Source organism: Penicillium chrysogenum, assembly GCF_028827035.1.
Source record: "Penicillium chrysogenum strain IBT 35668 chromosome Unknown utg000005l_segment0_segment0, whole genome shotgun sequence".
Lineage (NCBI taxonomy): Eukaryota > Fungi > Ascomycota > Eurotiomycetes > Eurotiales > Aspergillaceae > Penicillium > Penicillium chrysogenum.
In genome coordinates, this window is record NW_026622753.1 from 996,868 (window position 1) to 1,014,192 (window position 17,325).

The window sequence follows — 17,325 nt, forward strand, 5'->3', positions numbered from 1 at the left end:
TAGTCAATTGTCATCTCATCGTAAATATATCCCAGAGAGGGAATTAATTATATACATTCAGGCCCGCTCGATAGTAAGAGCGTCGGCAGATATCAATACCAAAAGAAAACGCCGCCCATGAATAAAGACCCAATCCCGCCCTCAAAGCTTCCTGTCCGAAGTACTTGGGCCCTTCCGCTCATCGGACCCAACCACATCATCAAACGACCTCCGGTCATATCCATGAGCCTCCAAGTCATTGGGGTCCTTTCCATATGAAACGGAGAGATCCTCAACATCGATGTCAACCTCGTTCCAGGTATCACTTGTCTCAGGAACAGGGAAGAACCACGTCAGAGCGAAGTACACGACACCGGAAACAATGACGCCAGTGAAATAGTTGAAGTTGTAAATGTATTGTGCGCCAATAGGAACCCTGCACCCAACAGCACCGGCGAAGCCAACGATGTTGATCATGATGCCGCAGATGTACGCGGTATAGGCACGCCAGGAGAAACCGCAGGTGTAGTAGTAGCAATCTGTTTTGCTGGCGCTGTAGAGAGATTTGACGTTTAGGTAGCCCTTACGGACGATGTAGTAGTCGCAGATCATGACGCCGGCGATGGCGGAGAGGAAGACGGAGTAGGCTGAGAGGTACGTTGTGAAGTTGTTTGAGGTTGAGAGAAGGTTCCACTGTAGATTCTGTCAGTTTTTGTCATGGTTGTATGAGTGCCTTGAGCTAGACTATGGGACGACGTACTGGACACATAGCTAGACCGACAGCGGCGCAGATGTAACTACCGCGTCGGATGGTCATGTATCGGGGTAGCATTGCAGTCATGTCCGTGCCTGCTGAGATTGAATTGGCGGAAATGTTTGTTCCGAGCTGAGCTAGGGCAAAGCCGGTGGCGATGACGAAGATACCGAAGCGTTGGCCAGAACTGGCTCCATCGAGGAATTTTCCGAGAAGGTCAAGGGGGTTCCATGTGTAGCCGTCGTTGAAGATCACCGATGAGGAGGAAGACACGATGATTCCAATGAATGAGGTGACGCCAAAGCCGACGGGAATAGTAAATAGCTGGGCCCAGAATGCATCTTTTGGTGTTCGCGCAAATCGTGAGAAATCGGGGTTATTCATGATAAGCGCTGCGAAGTTACCGATACACGACATGATTCCTTTCACGATAGCCCAGGAAAGATCACTTCCGTGGGCGGTGTTGGACTGGTGGATAATCGGGCCAAGACCGTGAGCACGGGAGATGGCCCAGGCAAAGAATGCAATGGCAGCGATAGGAGAGTAAATTGCCTTAGCTGTGAACAAGTGACGGACTTTGTGAACGGGGAACCACAGGGCTGGGAGAGAGAGCAGCCAGAATAAGAAGAAGCTGACGAAGTTCTTAGTATCGACGCCAGCACTGGCTGAGAGACCGTTGTGGAGGTTTCGGTAGCTCGGCCAAATGGCTTCGATCATCAAAGTCACACACTGGCCTAGTAATATATAAGTATGCATATTTTCATCGAATCGGCAGGGTACGTACCTCCGATATAACCCTGTACTCCATACCAAATGATAGCCATAACCACGCGGTTAAGGACGGGCCATAAAGAGCCCCATATTCCGAATGAAGCTCGAGCTGCCACGGGAAAGGAAATATGGTAGATAGCGCCGATTCGTCCAATCAAACACACGAAGGCTGCAGCCACGAAGTATCCAACCCAGACACAGATCCAGGACTGCCACCAGGAAAGACCGTCAACGATCATTGAGGAGGAGATCATCCATGTGTTCTGTATCTTGTGTTAGATGCCGCTAGGCTTGTACCGGGCACCACTTAGAGACACTGACGATGTTTAACGAGTCCGCAATCCAAAAAGCAATAAAGTTGATCCATTTCCATTGGCGTCGTTCCGGATCCACTAGGTATAGTACGGTTTCCATTGGTCAGCTTTTGGATTCTTCGTGGACCACGAGAGTGATAAATAAGGGGTGGATTTGAGATGCTATAAGCCTGGATAGTCTCACCTGGCCGTAAATCGTTGTTTGTCAACATCATCTGCGCATTGGTGAGTCCGGGCTCGTTCTCTACAGCCGCCTTATCGAGTATCCATTTGAGTTTGGTCATATTGGCGAGTGGACGTGCAGACTTGTAGACTTGTAGTTGCTAATAGTTGCTAGTGGAGTATTCGAACGCCCAAAGAAAGTATTAAAGCAAAGCTATTGCGGGGAACTCGAATAAAAGAAGAACCTTGGAGTAGGTAGAGGGTACAAAGACGGGGGATAACAGTATCATTATAACCTTTCCCACATGGAATGACCCCGGGACAACCATATTCTCCAGAATCCGAGTCCTCTTTTCCCCGACGATAAGAAAGCCGCTGTGGGCCTCCAATCTTGAAAGTATCCATGATGGTCTGAGCCAATACGGACCTATCATGGGCACCTGCGGGGAGTGACCGGATGAGTTCAAGTAAGAAATCCCGTTATCTACAAGAATCGGCCGGAGACCTGGCAACCTTGAAACCGTTGGTTCCACTTGACCCCACATAATCAAGGCTATCAGAGGCAGTGATTGGTTGGTCGTAATCTATGCTTTGATATGGAGAAAAGCTGGAGATAGAAAAGGCCAATCTTGGCGCTGACTCGATGAGATCGAGTAATAAAATAGATCACGTGGAGCATGCCTCAGGCCTATCAGAAATGTCTCAGTTGCAATATCCCCTATATACGAGACAAGAGAACAAACTATTGATCCTTATAGATCATGGCAATGACTTGAGATTGACATCCAACTACTCTGGGTATTTTGAACGCCACGTTATGCTGGTTGTAACACTATATAGATCTATGACGATTGGACATATGGTGTTGTGCCACCCTACACACGAGTGGATCGAGAACTACTTGCTAGAAAGAATCGCAGTGGGATTTTCTGCAGCTTAGCAGGGTTACATGACAGTGCGAACTAAGAAATATATAACTATACTGGATACGTTTATTTAAAGTAGTATATGCCGTGGGACTACAATCTACTGGTAAATAAACAAGTCGGGATGATATATTTTCTAGGACAAGTACTGTGCTAAGAAATGACATGTGAGGAAAGCAAACATGAATAGTACATTCCACGCTAATACTAGATTAGGATAGAGATTAGGATAGACAGAAGTGATATGCTAGTGTGCAAGAGCACATAATTGGATTGACAGATCAACTGTGAGAGCCTCCAGAAAATGAAAAATCCCAAGTCCCTATGCTATGATAATAATGATATGATGAGTGAGAAGAGTTGCTCCAGTGAACCAGTCACATATATATTCTCCAATGTGGTTGACTCCCTCAAATGCGATGATGATGATGATGAATGGCAGGACCAAGTTCCTGCAAGATCCCATGCGGACACGTGGCACAACAAAAGAAATAAGATGGAAAGAAAAGACATACATGAGACCAAACAGATAAGATAAAGACAGGAGAGAAAAGATGGGATGAAAACAAGAACACAAGCAAACAAATCTCCCAGTCGAGTACATGCCGGATGGTCAGTTCCCGGGTTTGTCACAGACAAATGAGAGGACGAGGATGATCAACAAGATGATACTCATAGTAAATGGCAAAAATGAAACTTGAAGCAACGTTGGGGGTATCGCTGTGATGACGGGTATGGATGGTAATGGTGGAATAAACAGAACGTCCGAAAATGTTGGCAAGCACAGATGAGAGCAAACAGTAGGATATCATGCAGTAGAAAGACAAACGCCGGAACCTTGGTTGATGCTGACATTGATAGGAACAAGATTCCAGATCGAGAGAGAGATGGGAGGAAAGGTCACCGCAAAGCTGCAGTAGTGGTAGAGGTAGGCGAGGTAAAATGGGACGTAACTTCCAATCATTGCACGAATGATGAGTTCGACGTTGTTGAGACAGTGGGTGTCAGGTTAGGACAGCCTTCCTTGTCCTCAGGGCTTGGAGAGTCACTGCGATCCTGTGATTGATCCCTTTCGCGCTCGGCCGATGAGGAGCGCTTGAAGACAGTCTGGCCGATGTGGCGCAGAATACCCATGCGTTCAGCGCGGAGCTCTTCGAGGTCCAGACGCTGAACGGAGATGGGATCTTGCTTGGAGATCTTGCAGAAAAGCGTCGAGAACAAGTACTGGTCGCCGCTGGCATCGTAGAGAGGCAAGTAGCGGTAACCTTGCGACAAACTGGTGAGCTTGGCGGTGAAAGTGGCCAGCTGCACGCTGTTTCCTGTACTGCGGCCGTCCGTTGAGCTCCAGACCGTCCATCGCACAAATACAAGATCGGGATATTTAGTTTCCAGTGACAGCTTGAACTTGTCATTGAAAACAGGGCTATAGCCATTGCTTTGCTCGATCTTTGTGCGGCGACGGTGCGGATATCCAATGCCGGACATACCATTGCGCGCAGAGGCATTCATGCCACCTTCGCCGAGGACGAAGCTTTGACCGCGATCGTCAGCACTGAACATCTCGATCTCAACGTAAGGGTTGATGCTGTCATCCTGTCCAATGGTGCGCGGACGGGGGAGTTGTTGTGCCGAGACGACATCAACCGAGAATCGAACTAGTTTGCGCTCCATCTTGCGCTTCTGATTTCCATCAACAGCCGGCAAGCGAAGGCTCTCGGGCTTGAGGATGTAGCCAGTGCGGTCAGTTCCAGCGGCAAACATAGCCTGGTTCATTTGCATGCCGATGTCGTAAGTTTGCCAGTTGAGCGCTACCATTTGCACACCGCGGCGCCAGAACTTGTTCGGATCGAAGTTAGATGAACGGAGTCGGAACCCGGAAGGATACACCCGCGTTAGGTACTTGCGGTTGTGTGACTCCAGTGCAACCTTGTTGTCGTGGCTCTGACAGATGCTCTCGAAAGACCGTTCGGCAAACGAGTATATATGGTTATACCGCCTGCTCTCTGGAGACGAGAAGCTGTGCCACTTGTAGCCACGAGTGTACACACCCAAGTCAGAGAGAGGCTTGGTGATCTTGCTTTTCTGGCGGCGCTTTTTCTTTTTGTCGGTGTGAACAGTCGCTAGCGCTCCGTCACTGTCGTCGGTGGCACTGCTCATGCTTGTAGCAGTAAGGGAACGCCTATCATGCGAGATCAAAGGGCCGATACTGTCGAGCGGACCTATCGTAGAGGGCCTTGAGAGTGTGGGAAGAGGCATGGTGTTTGCCTCATGGAGCGTCGGTCGCACAAATGGAGTACTAGAACTGCGTTTGCGGCCGTGGGTACCGACAGAGCCGACGGTATTGTGGCGGGGATCAAACTCGTTCTCGTCACACGTCTTCACTTTCACCAGGATACGACCCTTAAGCTCCTCAGGAGACGGAAGGATCTGGCAGTTGGTCATCAAGGGCTCAAGGACAAGTCGTTCCTTGAATGTCTCCTTCATGATCTTAACCATCGCCAGTTGCTGTTCCGGATTGCAGTGCACCTCGAGAGAAAGAATGAGTGGGAAGTCGCATGTGATAAAAGCATATCGGTTGATGACGGTGATGCAATCCGCGAAGAGGACACTGGTGGTAAGAGTCCGCCCATGGGACACGATGGGGCGTCCATCTGCGCCATCCCAGCAGTCGATTTCGACACAACGACATCCCTGCTGAAGCGCGCTAACGTAAGCCTCAGTGCTTGATGCACCAGCCACTTGGCGGCCAAGGAGATAAGTGTTGTGAGAGCTCGAGATGAAGTATTCATTCAACGGGCGGTCGAATCTCGACTGGGGAGCACGTGAAGCGTAGATACCGTTGCTGGACGAAGATAAGAACGCGGCGAATGCATCCAGGTTCATCCGCGACACAGGTGGAGGAAGCTCCGATCCTTCTGCAGAAGGAGTGCGAGATTTAGAGGCCCGTCGGACGTACTTGTCGAACAGTGTAGCCCAGTAAACCCGGTCGGATTCAATATCTTCATTTTGCACATGACGAAGGAAAGCCAAGAACTCCTCCTGGGTCATGCCCTCCTTCGGTTTTGCGGTGTGAAGCTTGAAGATGTCTTTGACATCCTTTCTTTCCTTCAAACGCAAAAGGAAATCCTTGAATTCAGAGAAATCCAATTTGCCGTTACAGGCAGCGTCAGCTTTAGTGAACTGTGCCCGGAGCATGTTCTTGGAACAGTTGATATGCAAGCTGCGGCAGACTTTCTCCACGGCAGCGAGGTCGAGGCTTTGTTCCTCCAGTGGAGGACGCTGCGGGAAGAGTCTCGACATCTCGCGCTCCCAGTGTGCCTTTAGAACTGCTTCGCTTTGGCCCGAACCTGCCAGACCAGACATCAGATCGATTCGGTACCGAGAGATATGCTCCAGGGTGGTAATCCACAGCTCAAGAATACGGTCGCTAGGAGCGATGAGGTGCAATGTTTTGACCGCTCGGCCCTTAGAGCGGTCAGAATCCGCAATGACAATGGTGAACCATCGGCGCTCCAAATCTTCGGGAACCTGATGTTCTTCACGATAGTTGCGAGCGTCGGCACCGACTCGGATTTCTTTGATATCGTCGATATAGAAGCGTTTGGCCGGGTTGGAGAGATCCCAGAACACCTTGGCGGCGTCTAGGTCTAGGAAGAAGCGAACTTGCTTCCTGCGTTTCTTGGTCACCTTGGTTAGGACTGTGCCTCGCTGAACAGCAGAGTCTATTTTGGGCGCAACGGCAACGGCGGGAACGGGACCAGTTTCGCGAGCCATATTCATACGACTTTCGCTGCGAAGACTGGATGCCTCCGAACCAGCCCATGCACCCAGGTTGTCCAAGGCTTCGCCGGCTTCATCCTCGTTGCTGGAATCAAGGGCGCTATCTCGAACAGGTTGGGTGCCGGTTTTGCTGTCACTGCGCCGGCGCATGATGATGGGACCAGTGCTCCGGTCTCGTTTCTCGTTTTGGGTCGTAGACTGCCTCCTACGAGTAAGTTTGTTGGCGGCGCCTCTTGAGATTCGTCTCATTAAGCCCGGCGCCTTCGTGGACACAGCAGCGTCATTGAAGCTGGACGGATTTGCGCTTCCGGGAACGGCCATCATGGACTCGCCGAGTTCAAGAGGGCCTGGCATAGGCAGGGAAGGGCCGTTTACTCGGCCGTAGAGTCCCTCGCTGGCAGATTGCAGGGGAGTGCCGGCAGGGGTGAAAGTATAGGGTGTGTCGGGAGCAGGGAAAGATGAGGTGGGTGTAGAGGTCGGCGAAGAGGTGAATGAGGGTGCGGAACAAGGGGGAGGGCCAGATGGTAAAGATGTGACAACATGATGTAAAGTCGGTTGAGGGGGAGATGTCGCAAGTTTTAAGTTGGATTGGGTGTCAGCATTCAGGGTCGGTGAGGTAGTCGTAGCATAGGCCATGGCGCCTATCTATCAAGACGACAGCTCAGCTGTCGATATGGGGAAGTCTAAGCCTGTGGTATACCGTACCAACGTCCGAGTCACCTGGACTCAGAAATGGACGAATGGGTAACAGCGTATGGGACCGGCCTGCTGTCAAGGTTCGCAAGGCTGCCGCCTGTCAGGAATGTTATGCGATGCGAGCCAAAAGAGAAAGTAGAATATTCTGACACCGTAAGAACACGATCTTTCAGCCACGTCCTCAGCAGAAGTTCACCGTTCCTGAACTCTGCTGCATCTTGGGCTGAATTGGGTGTAATGCGGAGAGCCCTGCCGGAGAGCAGCTCACGAGGGGAAAAAATCGCAACAAAAGAAGATTTTGAGCGATTAAAAAAAAATTCCCTGATAACAATTGCAAAGGGCACTGGCCCTGTGCAACGGCCAATCTCCCACGAGGGATATTCTCAGCCGATGCTAACCACTTAGGATAGACGTCACAAACGGAATCAACCAGGGAATGATCTCCAGCCTCAAAGAAGCGGAACGCGGGTTTTTGTCTTGCTTCTTTCGGAGCCCGGCTGATTATCTGTATGTTCTTCCAATGATACCAATGCTACCCCTCTCTTATGCGTGTCGATCTGCCGGTGCGTGGGGGAAGCTGCTACTCTGCAGTCGAAGCGGGGGGTGTTGTGGTATGGACCAATTGATCGTGCAATCGCCGAGTGAGTCGGGGAAGGCGGCGCGGAACCGGTTCGAAATTGAAGGGCGTGCGCCAAAGCCAGTCAAAGACCGAATATAATGCGTATGCAGGTATCGTTACCAAAGTTCGCGAAAAGAGCCCCAAGAACCGGGCTTTGGTTCGGAAGTAGACAGCGGTAGCAAAAAAAAAGACCTAAAGAGTCAAGGAATCCGACAAGGTTTCTTGCGCGATTGAGTGCGATTGGAGACTAGCGATGCGGCAGGCGAAGGGAGTACCCGTGCTAAAGTGCAGGGAGTTTTTCCCCGGCGCAACGAAGCTAGGACAGGAGAATGTGATGAAAATCGGGGATTGCGACAGAGTTGCCAACGCAGTGAATGCAGACGGTCGAAAGGGGAAAGCGAGCAATCGGAGACTGGGCCGAGTTTGGGAGCTCGCTGATGTTGGATTGTTTAGTGCCGTTTAAGGATCACTGCGAGCTGATCAAGTTGCTGCACGGTTACGTGGTGGCCACTAAGTCCGTATGCGAGTCGGGAGTGGGTAAAATTGCGGAAGTTCTGGATGATCATGCGACGAGAGGGAGAAGACCTGCGTTGTCCTTATCGTATGAGTATAGATAAAAAATTTTTTTTCTCTGGCTTCGAGCAGAGGGAGGTAAAGTAGAGTTGGAAGGGAGAAAAAAGGAAAAGAATTAAAATCAATGAATCCCAATTCCGCGAATTGAAGCTGCAGTGGGTACTGGGTACTTACGATAGACGGAGGATGCGGTATGGGAAATGGTGTACTGTATACCGGTATTGTCCAGTAATAATACAATACTGGTAATACCAAGTTGAAGGGTGTAATTTCGATCTCTTTCTTCTCTTTCTTTGCTTTTTCTGGTCAAGCAGGGTTAGATACTGAAAGACACATTTAACATTTAATTCAAACTGCGACTGCAGATATTCCAGTCGTGATGTGGATGTGAGAGAAAATATAGGTATGTATGGTCAAGTTGGGGCAATTTTTTTGGGAAGACTCGCCCAGTGTATATATGAGCCACAATCCGTGGGAATGAGGCTGAGATCTCAAGGGTAAAAAGAAAAGAGTAACAAAGAATTATCTAGCAGAAGAGAAAAAAAGCGAGGGCCATTGAAATGATTAAATACTATACCAACAGGGTGTAATTGCTCATTCGCTTCAGGCATGCTCTTACAGTTAGGTACTACTTCAATACCCAAGTGCCTATCAAAATACAGAGCTGCCTACCACGAGATGACGATGCGGAATGATTGCCAGACGGAAACCCGTTGCTCGGTATCATTGGACGATCCTTGGAATTCCTGGGGAATGCTATCGGCCAAACGGGGTCGATCTGTGTTTCAAGTGTGTTGGACGGCAGAGCCCTAAAGGGACAGGAGTTACAATTTCCCTACAATCTACCTATGACAGACTCTCCTGGATATTTCGTGTAAAAAGGGGGGATCTCCCTTTTCTCTTTATTCAGAATCTTTAATAATAACAAAATGTCCCGAAATATTGTGGATGATGGTGGATACACGAATAGCAGTCTATTTCATTCAGACTTCTATAGTCCGAGACACCGCCGGGCTCCAGTTCCCCCACATCGCCAACTTAGTCGACAGCATACTCCGTACTAGGCTAGTATTATAATATCGAGATTATTACTAGTAGTAGTTCGGCTGTAACAGTCATTCTTTACCTGTATTACTTGGGAAATTCCTAGCACCGACCGAGTGGTCCGGGGAAGATATGCGGAGCCTTCGGATTCCTGCGTTTTGGTCGCGAGATTCCATTAGACTTTCCTGTTCTGTGATACACATATCTAGTGTTGTGCTCTCCTTGTGTTTGTGTTCATTGCTGACTGGTCGGGCGCGGATCTGTGCCCAAGCACCGAGACAAAATACAGTGAGTCGATCACGACGCACATCATCATTTCCTCCTATTTGACACCTTGGTGGGGAGGAATGGGAAAATCGTACAGTGTACACCATAACATTCACGATAGGGTCTGTGTAAGTTATAGTACATCGTCATCTATAGTGGAATGTTGACAATTGAATGTCATCCCTGAACCGGTGCTTGATGTGGCAGTGAGAAACGGTTTGAGCGGTGGAGATGGAGTGGATTATCAAAAGCAAAAGCAGATCGTCGGGGAGTTTGAGGTTTCTGTTTTGTCACGAACACTCCGAAGTAAAAAAAAAAAAAAAAAAAAAGAAGGGTTCTCAGGTTATTAGGAGCCTTTGTTTCGCCCTACGAGGCCCGCATTTCCGCATTTCCCGTGGCTTAGTATCTATTTCATACTCCGTATTCTTAATCTTTTTTCCATTAGCTCTCGGATTGCTCGTACCTGTCCTTCAAGGCACAGAGTGATACAGACTGTATGCGGCGGGTGACCAGCCGCAAAGCATAGGAACATCTGCGGGGTTGAGGTCAACCCCGCAAGTCTTTGGACGATGAGCTGGCGATGCCGTGCTTCACCATTTCCTTGGTTATGTCGATTCACAACTCTGCCGCTACAGCCGGAGAAAAGAAAATTGAAGTTCCTCGGCACCCCTCAGGTTATGCTCTCCTGATCCTACGCTCCTGCACGTCACCCGGGTGGGCTGTTGAATGAACTTAGCGTCATCCAAGGGCGACAGTTAGCCTCTTTTGGTCTTAACAGCCGCATCATCCTAGCAACTCCTGACAGGGATCTTGTTCTGACCTCAGGTATTCCCCTCATGGCGACTATCTATTCGGGTGCCTAGGAACCCCGCGTACCTTCCTAATTTGCTCGGAACGGCCCTCACCTTGAGGCTTTTATGCGCCGCAATATCCGGGCATTCAGTAGGAAGACAGGACTATCCAAAAAGGGCAATAGACGTCATTTCTTTTTTTGCTTTTATCATTTTGTTGTTAGATTTCCTTTGTTTTTTTCCGACAAATACCGTGCTAGAATGAAATGACTCATATGCCCGAGTAGACACGCAACTTCAAGACTACATTTTGGAGCTGATTTAGTGCTGACAGTGTCTCCTACACATCATCTGTGCGCTATCAACGTGATATCGTGCTGGGCGGTTGTGGCGGGTTAGGAAAAGAATCCCCTCAGTTCCCTAGGGCGACATCAAGAACAGCAAAATAGAGCAAAACAAGTTCTTCCATACAGAGCAGACCGCGTTATCAATGGCCTAATTTACCCACATTATAATTAAAGAGATGCCGTTTCTCCTCACTAGCCCCAATATACCCCACCCAGTAACGAGGTAAAGACAAAGAGCGGTGGCTGAAGCAAAGATCTGCGAGTTCGTGGCAGCCACTCTTCCCCGATGACAGCAACACGATAATCTCTTGTCGGGTCAAAACATCCTGACCGCTAATCACTGGGCCTCAGGTGATCCATAATTCAACTTGTCAGCCAGTGAGAGACCCCCACCGGACCCGACTAGGGGGGATGCAGACGGGATGATGAGGGGGAGTTGTTTATCAAACCCCATTTGCCTGTGTTGTTCTCCGTACTGGGTACAGATATACGTGAAGAACCGTGCTATCATGCCACGCTTTCGCAGGTATATTTTTTTTTCAGCTCTGACGTGCGACATACGATTTGCAGTCTAGTATCAGGATGGGCGGTAATCGAGTGGATTACATGCAATTATTTCCTTGTGATCAGTTAGACGTTATTCAATAGGGTTGCTTTGGCCATCTCGAGAATCCTGGCGGATACAGGGCTGTCTCATTTGAGGATTCTCACCCAATCATCCTATATTTTGGTTCGGACCTCACGGCTCAAAGACCTCAAAAGGATGGACATGGTAGTATATTGTACTTGTATGGGGGAAACGCATGTCTTACCATTTTTCCTTCCAAGATTCTTAGGGTCTTCCATTGGCTTGACTTGAGGTCCACTTGACAGGGTCGTTCGCTCTGTATGGAGTACATCGTACAAGCTAGTGTATTATATATGACATCGCTCAGGGGGTCCTTCCAACGTTTCCTTCTGGAAGGTCAAAATTACTGGTACAGCCTACAGTAACGGTAACATAGTACTCACGTCATTATTACCTATATAGGTATGTATTCTCTTAAGAGATTTCTGATATCAGAGAATCTGCAAGATTGTAAATGGCGCCATATCTCCATGGAGAGAGGTGCGTGAGCCCGCCAGCCGCAGGGGTCTGCATTCCAATTTTGATGTGCATGTAAACAATTACCAGTCAATCTCGCATCCGCTCCTTGCTACGATCAACAGCCCTAAATAACCCCACTTTTGACGGCTTCCCCTATAGGACGAAGCCTTCGGCGAAAAAACTCTCTTTGTGCCCTTTTTGATTTTATGGGGCTATGATTGATTGCGCTTGAGTATTCCCCGGGGTCATTTCTGAAAGAGTGATTGGATTAATACAACATAGAAAAAAGTGAAAACCAAAAACTATATGTGTATATATATCTCTTTCAAGTTAATGTTCTTCTACATAAGAGAATATCTCATTATTTAACTGGATGACGATATCCCCTGTGCAATTCCAACGTTGGGGCCGTTTTAGGAGAATAGGTAATCATTGTGATGACATCATGAAGACGCAACGCGAGAAATTCTTTTCGTTACGGTATTAGTGGGTTTGGTACCAGTACTGTAATAGTATTGTTGTCAGGTACAACAGTACATCGAATGTTCCTTGGAACCTTCCGAACTTGGTAACTCCTGTAAGATGTTATAGCGCGAAGCTGGCCGGGATCTGAGAAGGTCATTGATGTTGTCCGTTTCAGGGGCATATGGGTATACCCATTCTTAATTAAGAAGACAAAACGGGAGTTTGAGTGTCCTAAAACTGAGCTATGGGTCTGATCTTCAGGAGAGAACGGAAGGGGCTTGTCATCTCCATTCCACGGCAATTTACTCTGTAGTATTTCCCCTCCCGAGTACGGAGTAGTCGACTATGTTGTATCACATAATATAATTGTCCCGACGTAACATTTCAAATGTTTAGGTTAGAGAATGCAATCTCCTATGCTCTGTATCATAGCACTTGTCGAACAGAGTTACCGAGTACGAGTAACGATGTAGACTCCAGATGTCTTTCAAAGTAATCTATTCCCATATTTCAGGAACAAATTATACAGACCCAGGGGGATGGAACCGTTGCGCCTCATTGAAGCCAGGGTTGTTGCTCCATCACCCTATGTCGCCTATACTTTCTTCCCCGGTCATATCACGCACGTTATAGTGGTATTCTGGTTATAACTTGCTAGAAATGGCCACTTTCTCTAAGTACCTGCTGGACATACAATATACACCCGAAGGAAGCACTCGGCCAAATGTACATATTTGGGATGAAGTAGTGTCCAAACTAGGCAAACGAAGCACCCCGCTTTGACGCATGCACATCGGCAGGCCTTTACCTTTGAAGGATGACAGTGCATGCCAAAACGATACTATCCACTACCACCCAAAGAAAGAAAGCCATCGCAGAGACTGACACGTCTCAGACATCCCCCACTCGTCTTAGCCCACAGCCACTTTCAGCTCAGCCTCGTCCCGCTCCTTCGATGCGTCTTCGATGCTTCCCGGGTTGATAAGCAAACCAAACCAGGCTGTGTTGGTAACACTGAAACAGAACAAGAAACAAAAACAAAAACATTCAAAGAAAGTATCTCACCATCCTCGGGCCTCTCCCTTTGATACGACACACCCGGGCTATCTCCGTTGTCAGAACCAGTGCCTCCAATCACCGGCCCGGCTGTAGCTAAACACTGGGTTTTGTCGACCCCCCATAGCACATTTTGATTCCGACTGCAGGAAGGCAAATGTGAGTCTTTTTTCTTTTTTCTTTTGCCTTTTCTCTTTCATTCTGCAGGTGCATGTGACTCAACTTGGAATAAAGGTTCCCATCGTATCCGACGAGATTGGTGCAACAGTATCATAGGGCGCCTGTGGCTCGCATATCACTATCACTGATCGTGTAACAAGAATCATACTTTGCGACTCGTCCCGGTCCCGTTCAGAATGATACCTTGTTTCAGAGGAAACTATCCCGCAACCGGCATAGCGCCATGGTTTGTCTTACAGTTGATATGCTCGGGGTCGAGTCTTTGAGCCGGTGCCTTGTTCCCTTGCCGGGGTAGATTCCGCAATCACCTCCATATCACCCCTGTATGGGATACAGCCTATGTGATTCCATGCACGGTCTCCGGGCGTCTCGAATACTGGTTTCATAGGAGGCAGGAGGTCATACGAGTAGGGAGATCAGATACGTGGCCATGATCCGGATACCAAGGGAGGTAGACCTATGTTTCCCAGATCTTGCAATACTTTTACATGATGTATACTATACCTAAGGCAAAGCGGGAGAGCGGGAAATTACCCGCAAGTACTCTGCACTCAGCACATATCTGGGATATGTCGCATCCACCAGCCTTCGATTACCCATCATGCTGGAAATCGTGGCTGGATATCTCTCGCGTACCGATATTGCGGACCCATATCACAATAGCGACCGGTACCAAGCGGCTCCGGCTTTCAGAAAAGGAAATCCCCACCATACTGACTTGATCTTAGCCTCGCGATTGGTAAAAGTCGCTGATGGCTTGAATAGGAAGCTGACATTCTGAAGCAGTGGATATCAGCCCCAGTGGGGCAAGTAGCAAAACCAGGAAAATGCCCCCGGAAACGCCGTCACAAGCCAACGTGCCCGTTTCCAAAGCCAGCTTAGCTGGTGCTTACTCCTAAACGAGATCCAACATCCCGCGGCAAAGTTTACGGTCGATATTGTATACGTCAAATCAATTTATCCGAAGCACTCATTTCCTCTACCAGTTCTACACACATCCCCACACATCCACATTGCACCATATTCCAAACATCCGGGATGTAAAGCAGACGCGAGACATCTACCTGTCGCAGATCCAGTGCTAAAAATAACGCCTTTCCATATCTCGGAATCTGAAATCTCGAAAATGACCCCCACATTCAGCTCCCGTGGGACAACGTGGCTTCCAGAATTTTCATCGAAGGCCGTTCAGCCCACTTCGGCAATTCAGTAAAGGACCAGGGTCAAGCCCCAACATGTGAGGGTCCACTTAACACGACTACGCGGCTTCAGACACGAGGATCTTTTTACTTTTCGCGTGTTCGATGTGTATTATTCGCATCATACGACGGGTCGCTCGGGAGCCGTTGCCAGCGAATCTTGGTACGCGAGTCTTGGCGGTTTGACCTTGGACCTTTAGGGCTGCCCGGGACAGTGGCTGGATAGGCGTATCAAACCTGTTGCAGCTGTGGATCTCGTTCACGGGCTATGTTGCTGTCGCGACGAGTGGTATTACTGTAACATGCGATCCATACAGGGGGCTGTAGTTGGTATTCGTCGGTTTTGTGTGGATTTTGAACACTGTTGTCTATTCTTAGGAGCGGCTCAGGGCACCCCTGTGCAAGGAATGCATTGCTTGCATTCAGCCTCTCTATTTTCGGGGCATTGCCGAAGTACCTTGGTAATTACAACATAGTACATCGCCAAGTTACCTGCTCACTACAAAAGTTGTTGTGCGCGGACGTCCTTTTGTGGTGCCCACAGGCGTCGTAGATTAAGTTTCACGAGTGAAATGCAATAGACAGTCAGAGAGGCATTCATGGTCACGTTCGTTCTTACATCTTAGATACATTGGTTGAATCACCTGCTTGGAGCCTGTTTTGGGTTTGGAACAATCGTGATTTGAGCAGCCTTGGTCCTCCCGCATGCCTTGATCTTGCGACCCAGCACTGCCATTCCATGTTCCGACTGGTTGGGGCTGAAGTTGACAACGCACCAATAGTGTCCGGAGCTTTGACATGTGCAGTCCTACTGGGCCGAATGAGGATTCCTTTCTTCTTCACCGCTCCTCGGTCAAGAGCGCTTTTCGCTGTATCGATTTTCTCTCGTTTTAACGCACTTCCATATTAATGGGACTTTGATATGACGTAGCTTACTAGAGTCATTCCGTCGGTGAAAGGATGGATATTAACAGGACCACCAGGGGATATGGTAAGGTCGATGGGACCAATAACATACTCGGAATGCGAAGTATGCAAAATCACTCGACGGCATCACGGTTGGTGTATAGGTTGTCTCTTATGGTGGTCCTAAACCCTCCGTAACCCTCGTGAAGCTACGATTTCGTCTACCCAGGGTAGCCAGCCAGTCATCGAACACTCTTGCTGATGTTTCGCACAGAATATCGCGGCACAGAGATGATTCGACCTTCGCAATTTTCTGTTGTGTACAGGGACCTGGGTATGGTACGAAAGGTTTCGCGCAGACGCAACATTTCCAGAGCATAGTCCCTGCTTTCAAACCCGTTGTTGAAGTCTTCCCAACTTCATAGAGTTGGTACAGTCGATGGCAGGTGCAAAAAGCCCTATCAACTTGGTTTCGGCGGCTGACCACAAACGCCGCGGATCGCAACGCAGGATTGAGCAGAGCCGTCGGGCACTGCATCCAGAGACAGTCGACGAGAGAGTGTGGATGACCGTCCCCACTAGTACCGTACTGCGTGATCTCACCATCTGCTGGACTGCTGGACTCCATTATCTGCATATCTGAGTCGACCGGATTCTGGCAATCGACGCATCGCTCGCCGTGTGCCGGTCACGGTGCGATGTCAGTTTTGTGAGGCACAGATTACTATATGCTTTTAGTACAGGCCATATTGGCATGGGTTGTGTCGCGTACCCGATAAAAAGTGAGAGTCCAAAGGTATGAAGAGCTGAACCGGGGCGATGAGCAATGAGTTATGGTATCGAGATCCTGAGGATCCATGGCTGAGAAGTCTGTCATGGAAAAGTAACCCCGTGATAATCTCTCAAAAATAAATAGGCTTTCGAACAACAACCGTTTAGAGAGCTGTGCATCGACCTCTCCGTGTGAAAATAAGTCATGGTTTCCTCCGGGTAGGAGGATGTGAGAAGGGGTTTGGAAGTTCTGTACCTAGATACGTGGGTACGCTTAGTTGCTCACGTGTCCGCATTATATAGCGGCACTAGACAACTAGACAATGAGCGTTGTCTGGTATAATCCGGTCTGGTCTGGTTTGGCTAACCTAGGATATATTGGAGACGTCATATTGGTGGGTATTTGTAGATTCCTTCCCATTGCTATTTCACGGTGATCTAATAGGTCCTTAGGGTTTGAATGAAGCATGCATTGTCTATGATTGAATAGTCAAAAGCATCCTTTTGAGACCCTCTAGCACATCCTGCCCGTTGTTACCTGAAGGGGTTTGTCATAGATTGAGCGTCTGCTTGTTAGTAAGACATATAAATGCCTTGCTTTTGATAGTTTAAATGGTTGTGACTTCATCTCCTTCACT

General features: G+C 48.6%; 3 protein-coding genes across 3 annotated transcripts; 1 reads left to right on the plus strand and 2 right to left on the minus strand.

Moving 5' to 3' along the window:
- Nucleotides 1-141: 141 nt before the first annotated feature.
- N7489_008772 (nucleobase cation symporter-1 family protein) lies at nt 142-2,102 on the minus strand (the record flags this gene model as incomplete). The annotated part of the gene is made up of 5 exons (XM_056714522.1): nt 142-672; nt 740-1,467; nt 1,518-1,767; nt 1,826-1,896; nt 2,003-2,102. The coding sequence occupies 5 exons, from the start codon at nt 2,100-2,102 to the stop codon at nt 142-144; spliced, it is 1,680 nt and encodes a 559-aa protein (XP_056562144.1).
- Nucleotides 2,103-3,866: 1,764 nt separating this feature from the next.
- On the minus strand, nt 3,867-7,322 carry N7489_008773 (putative 1-phosphatidylinositol-4,5-bisphosphate phosphodiesterase Plc1; the record flags this gene model as incomplete). The annotated part of the gene is made up of 1 exon (XM_056714523.1): nt 3,867-7,322. The coding sequence occupies one exon, from the start codon at nt 7,320-7,322 to the stop codon at nt 3,867-3,869; it is 3,456 nt and encodes a 1,151-aa protein (XP_056562145.1).
- An 8,855-nt stretch (nt 7,323-16,177) lies between these two features.
- On the plus strand, nt 16,178-16,559 carry N7489_008774 (uncharacterized protein; the record flags this gene model as incomplete). The annotated part of the gene is made up of 2 exons (XM_056714524.1): nt 16,178-16,250; nt 16,342-16,559. The coding sequence occupies 2 exons, from the start codon at nt 16,178-16,180 to the stop codon at nt 16,557-16,559; spliced, it is 291 nt and encodes a 96-aa protein (XP_056562146.1).
- Between the last annotated feature and the right edge of the window lie 766 nt (nt 16,560-17,325).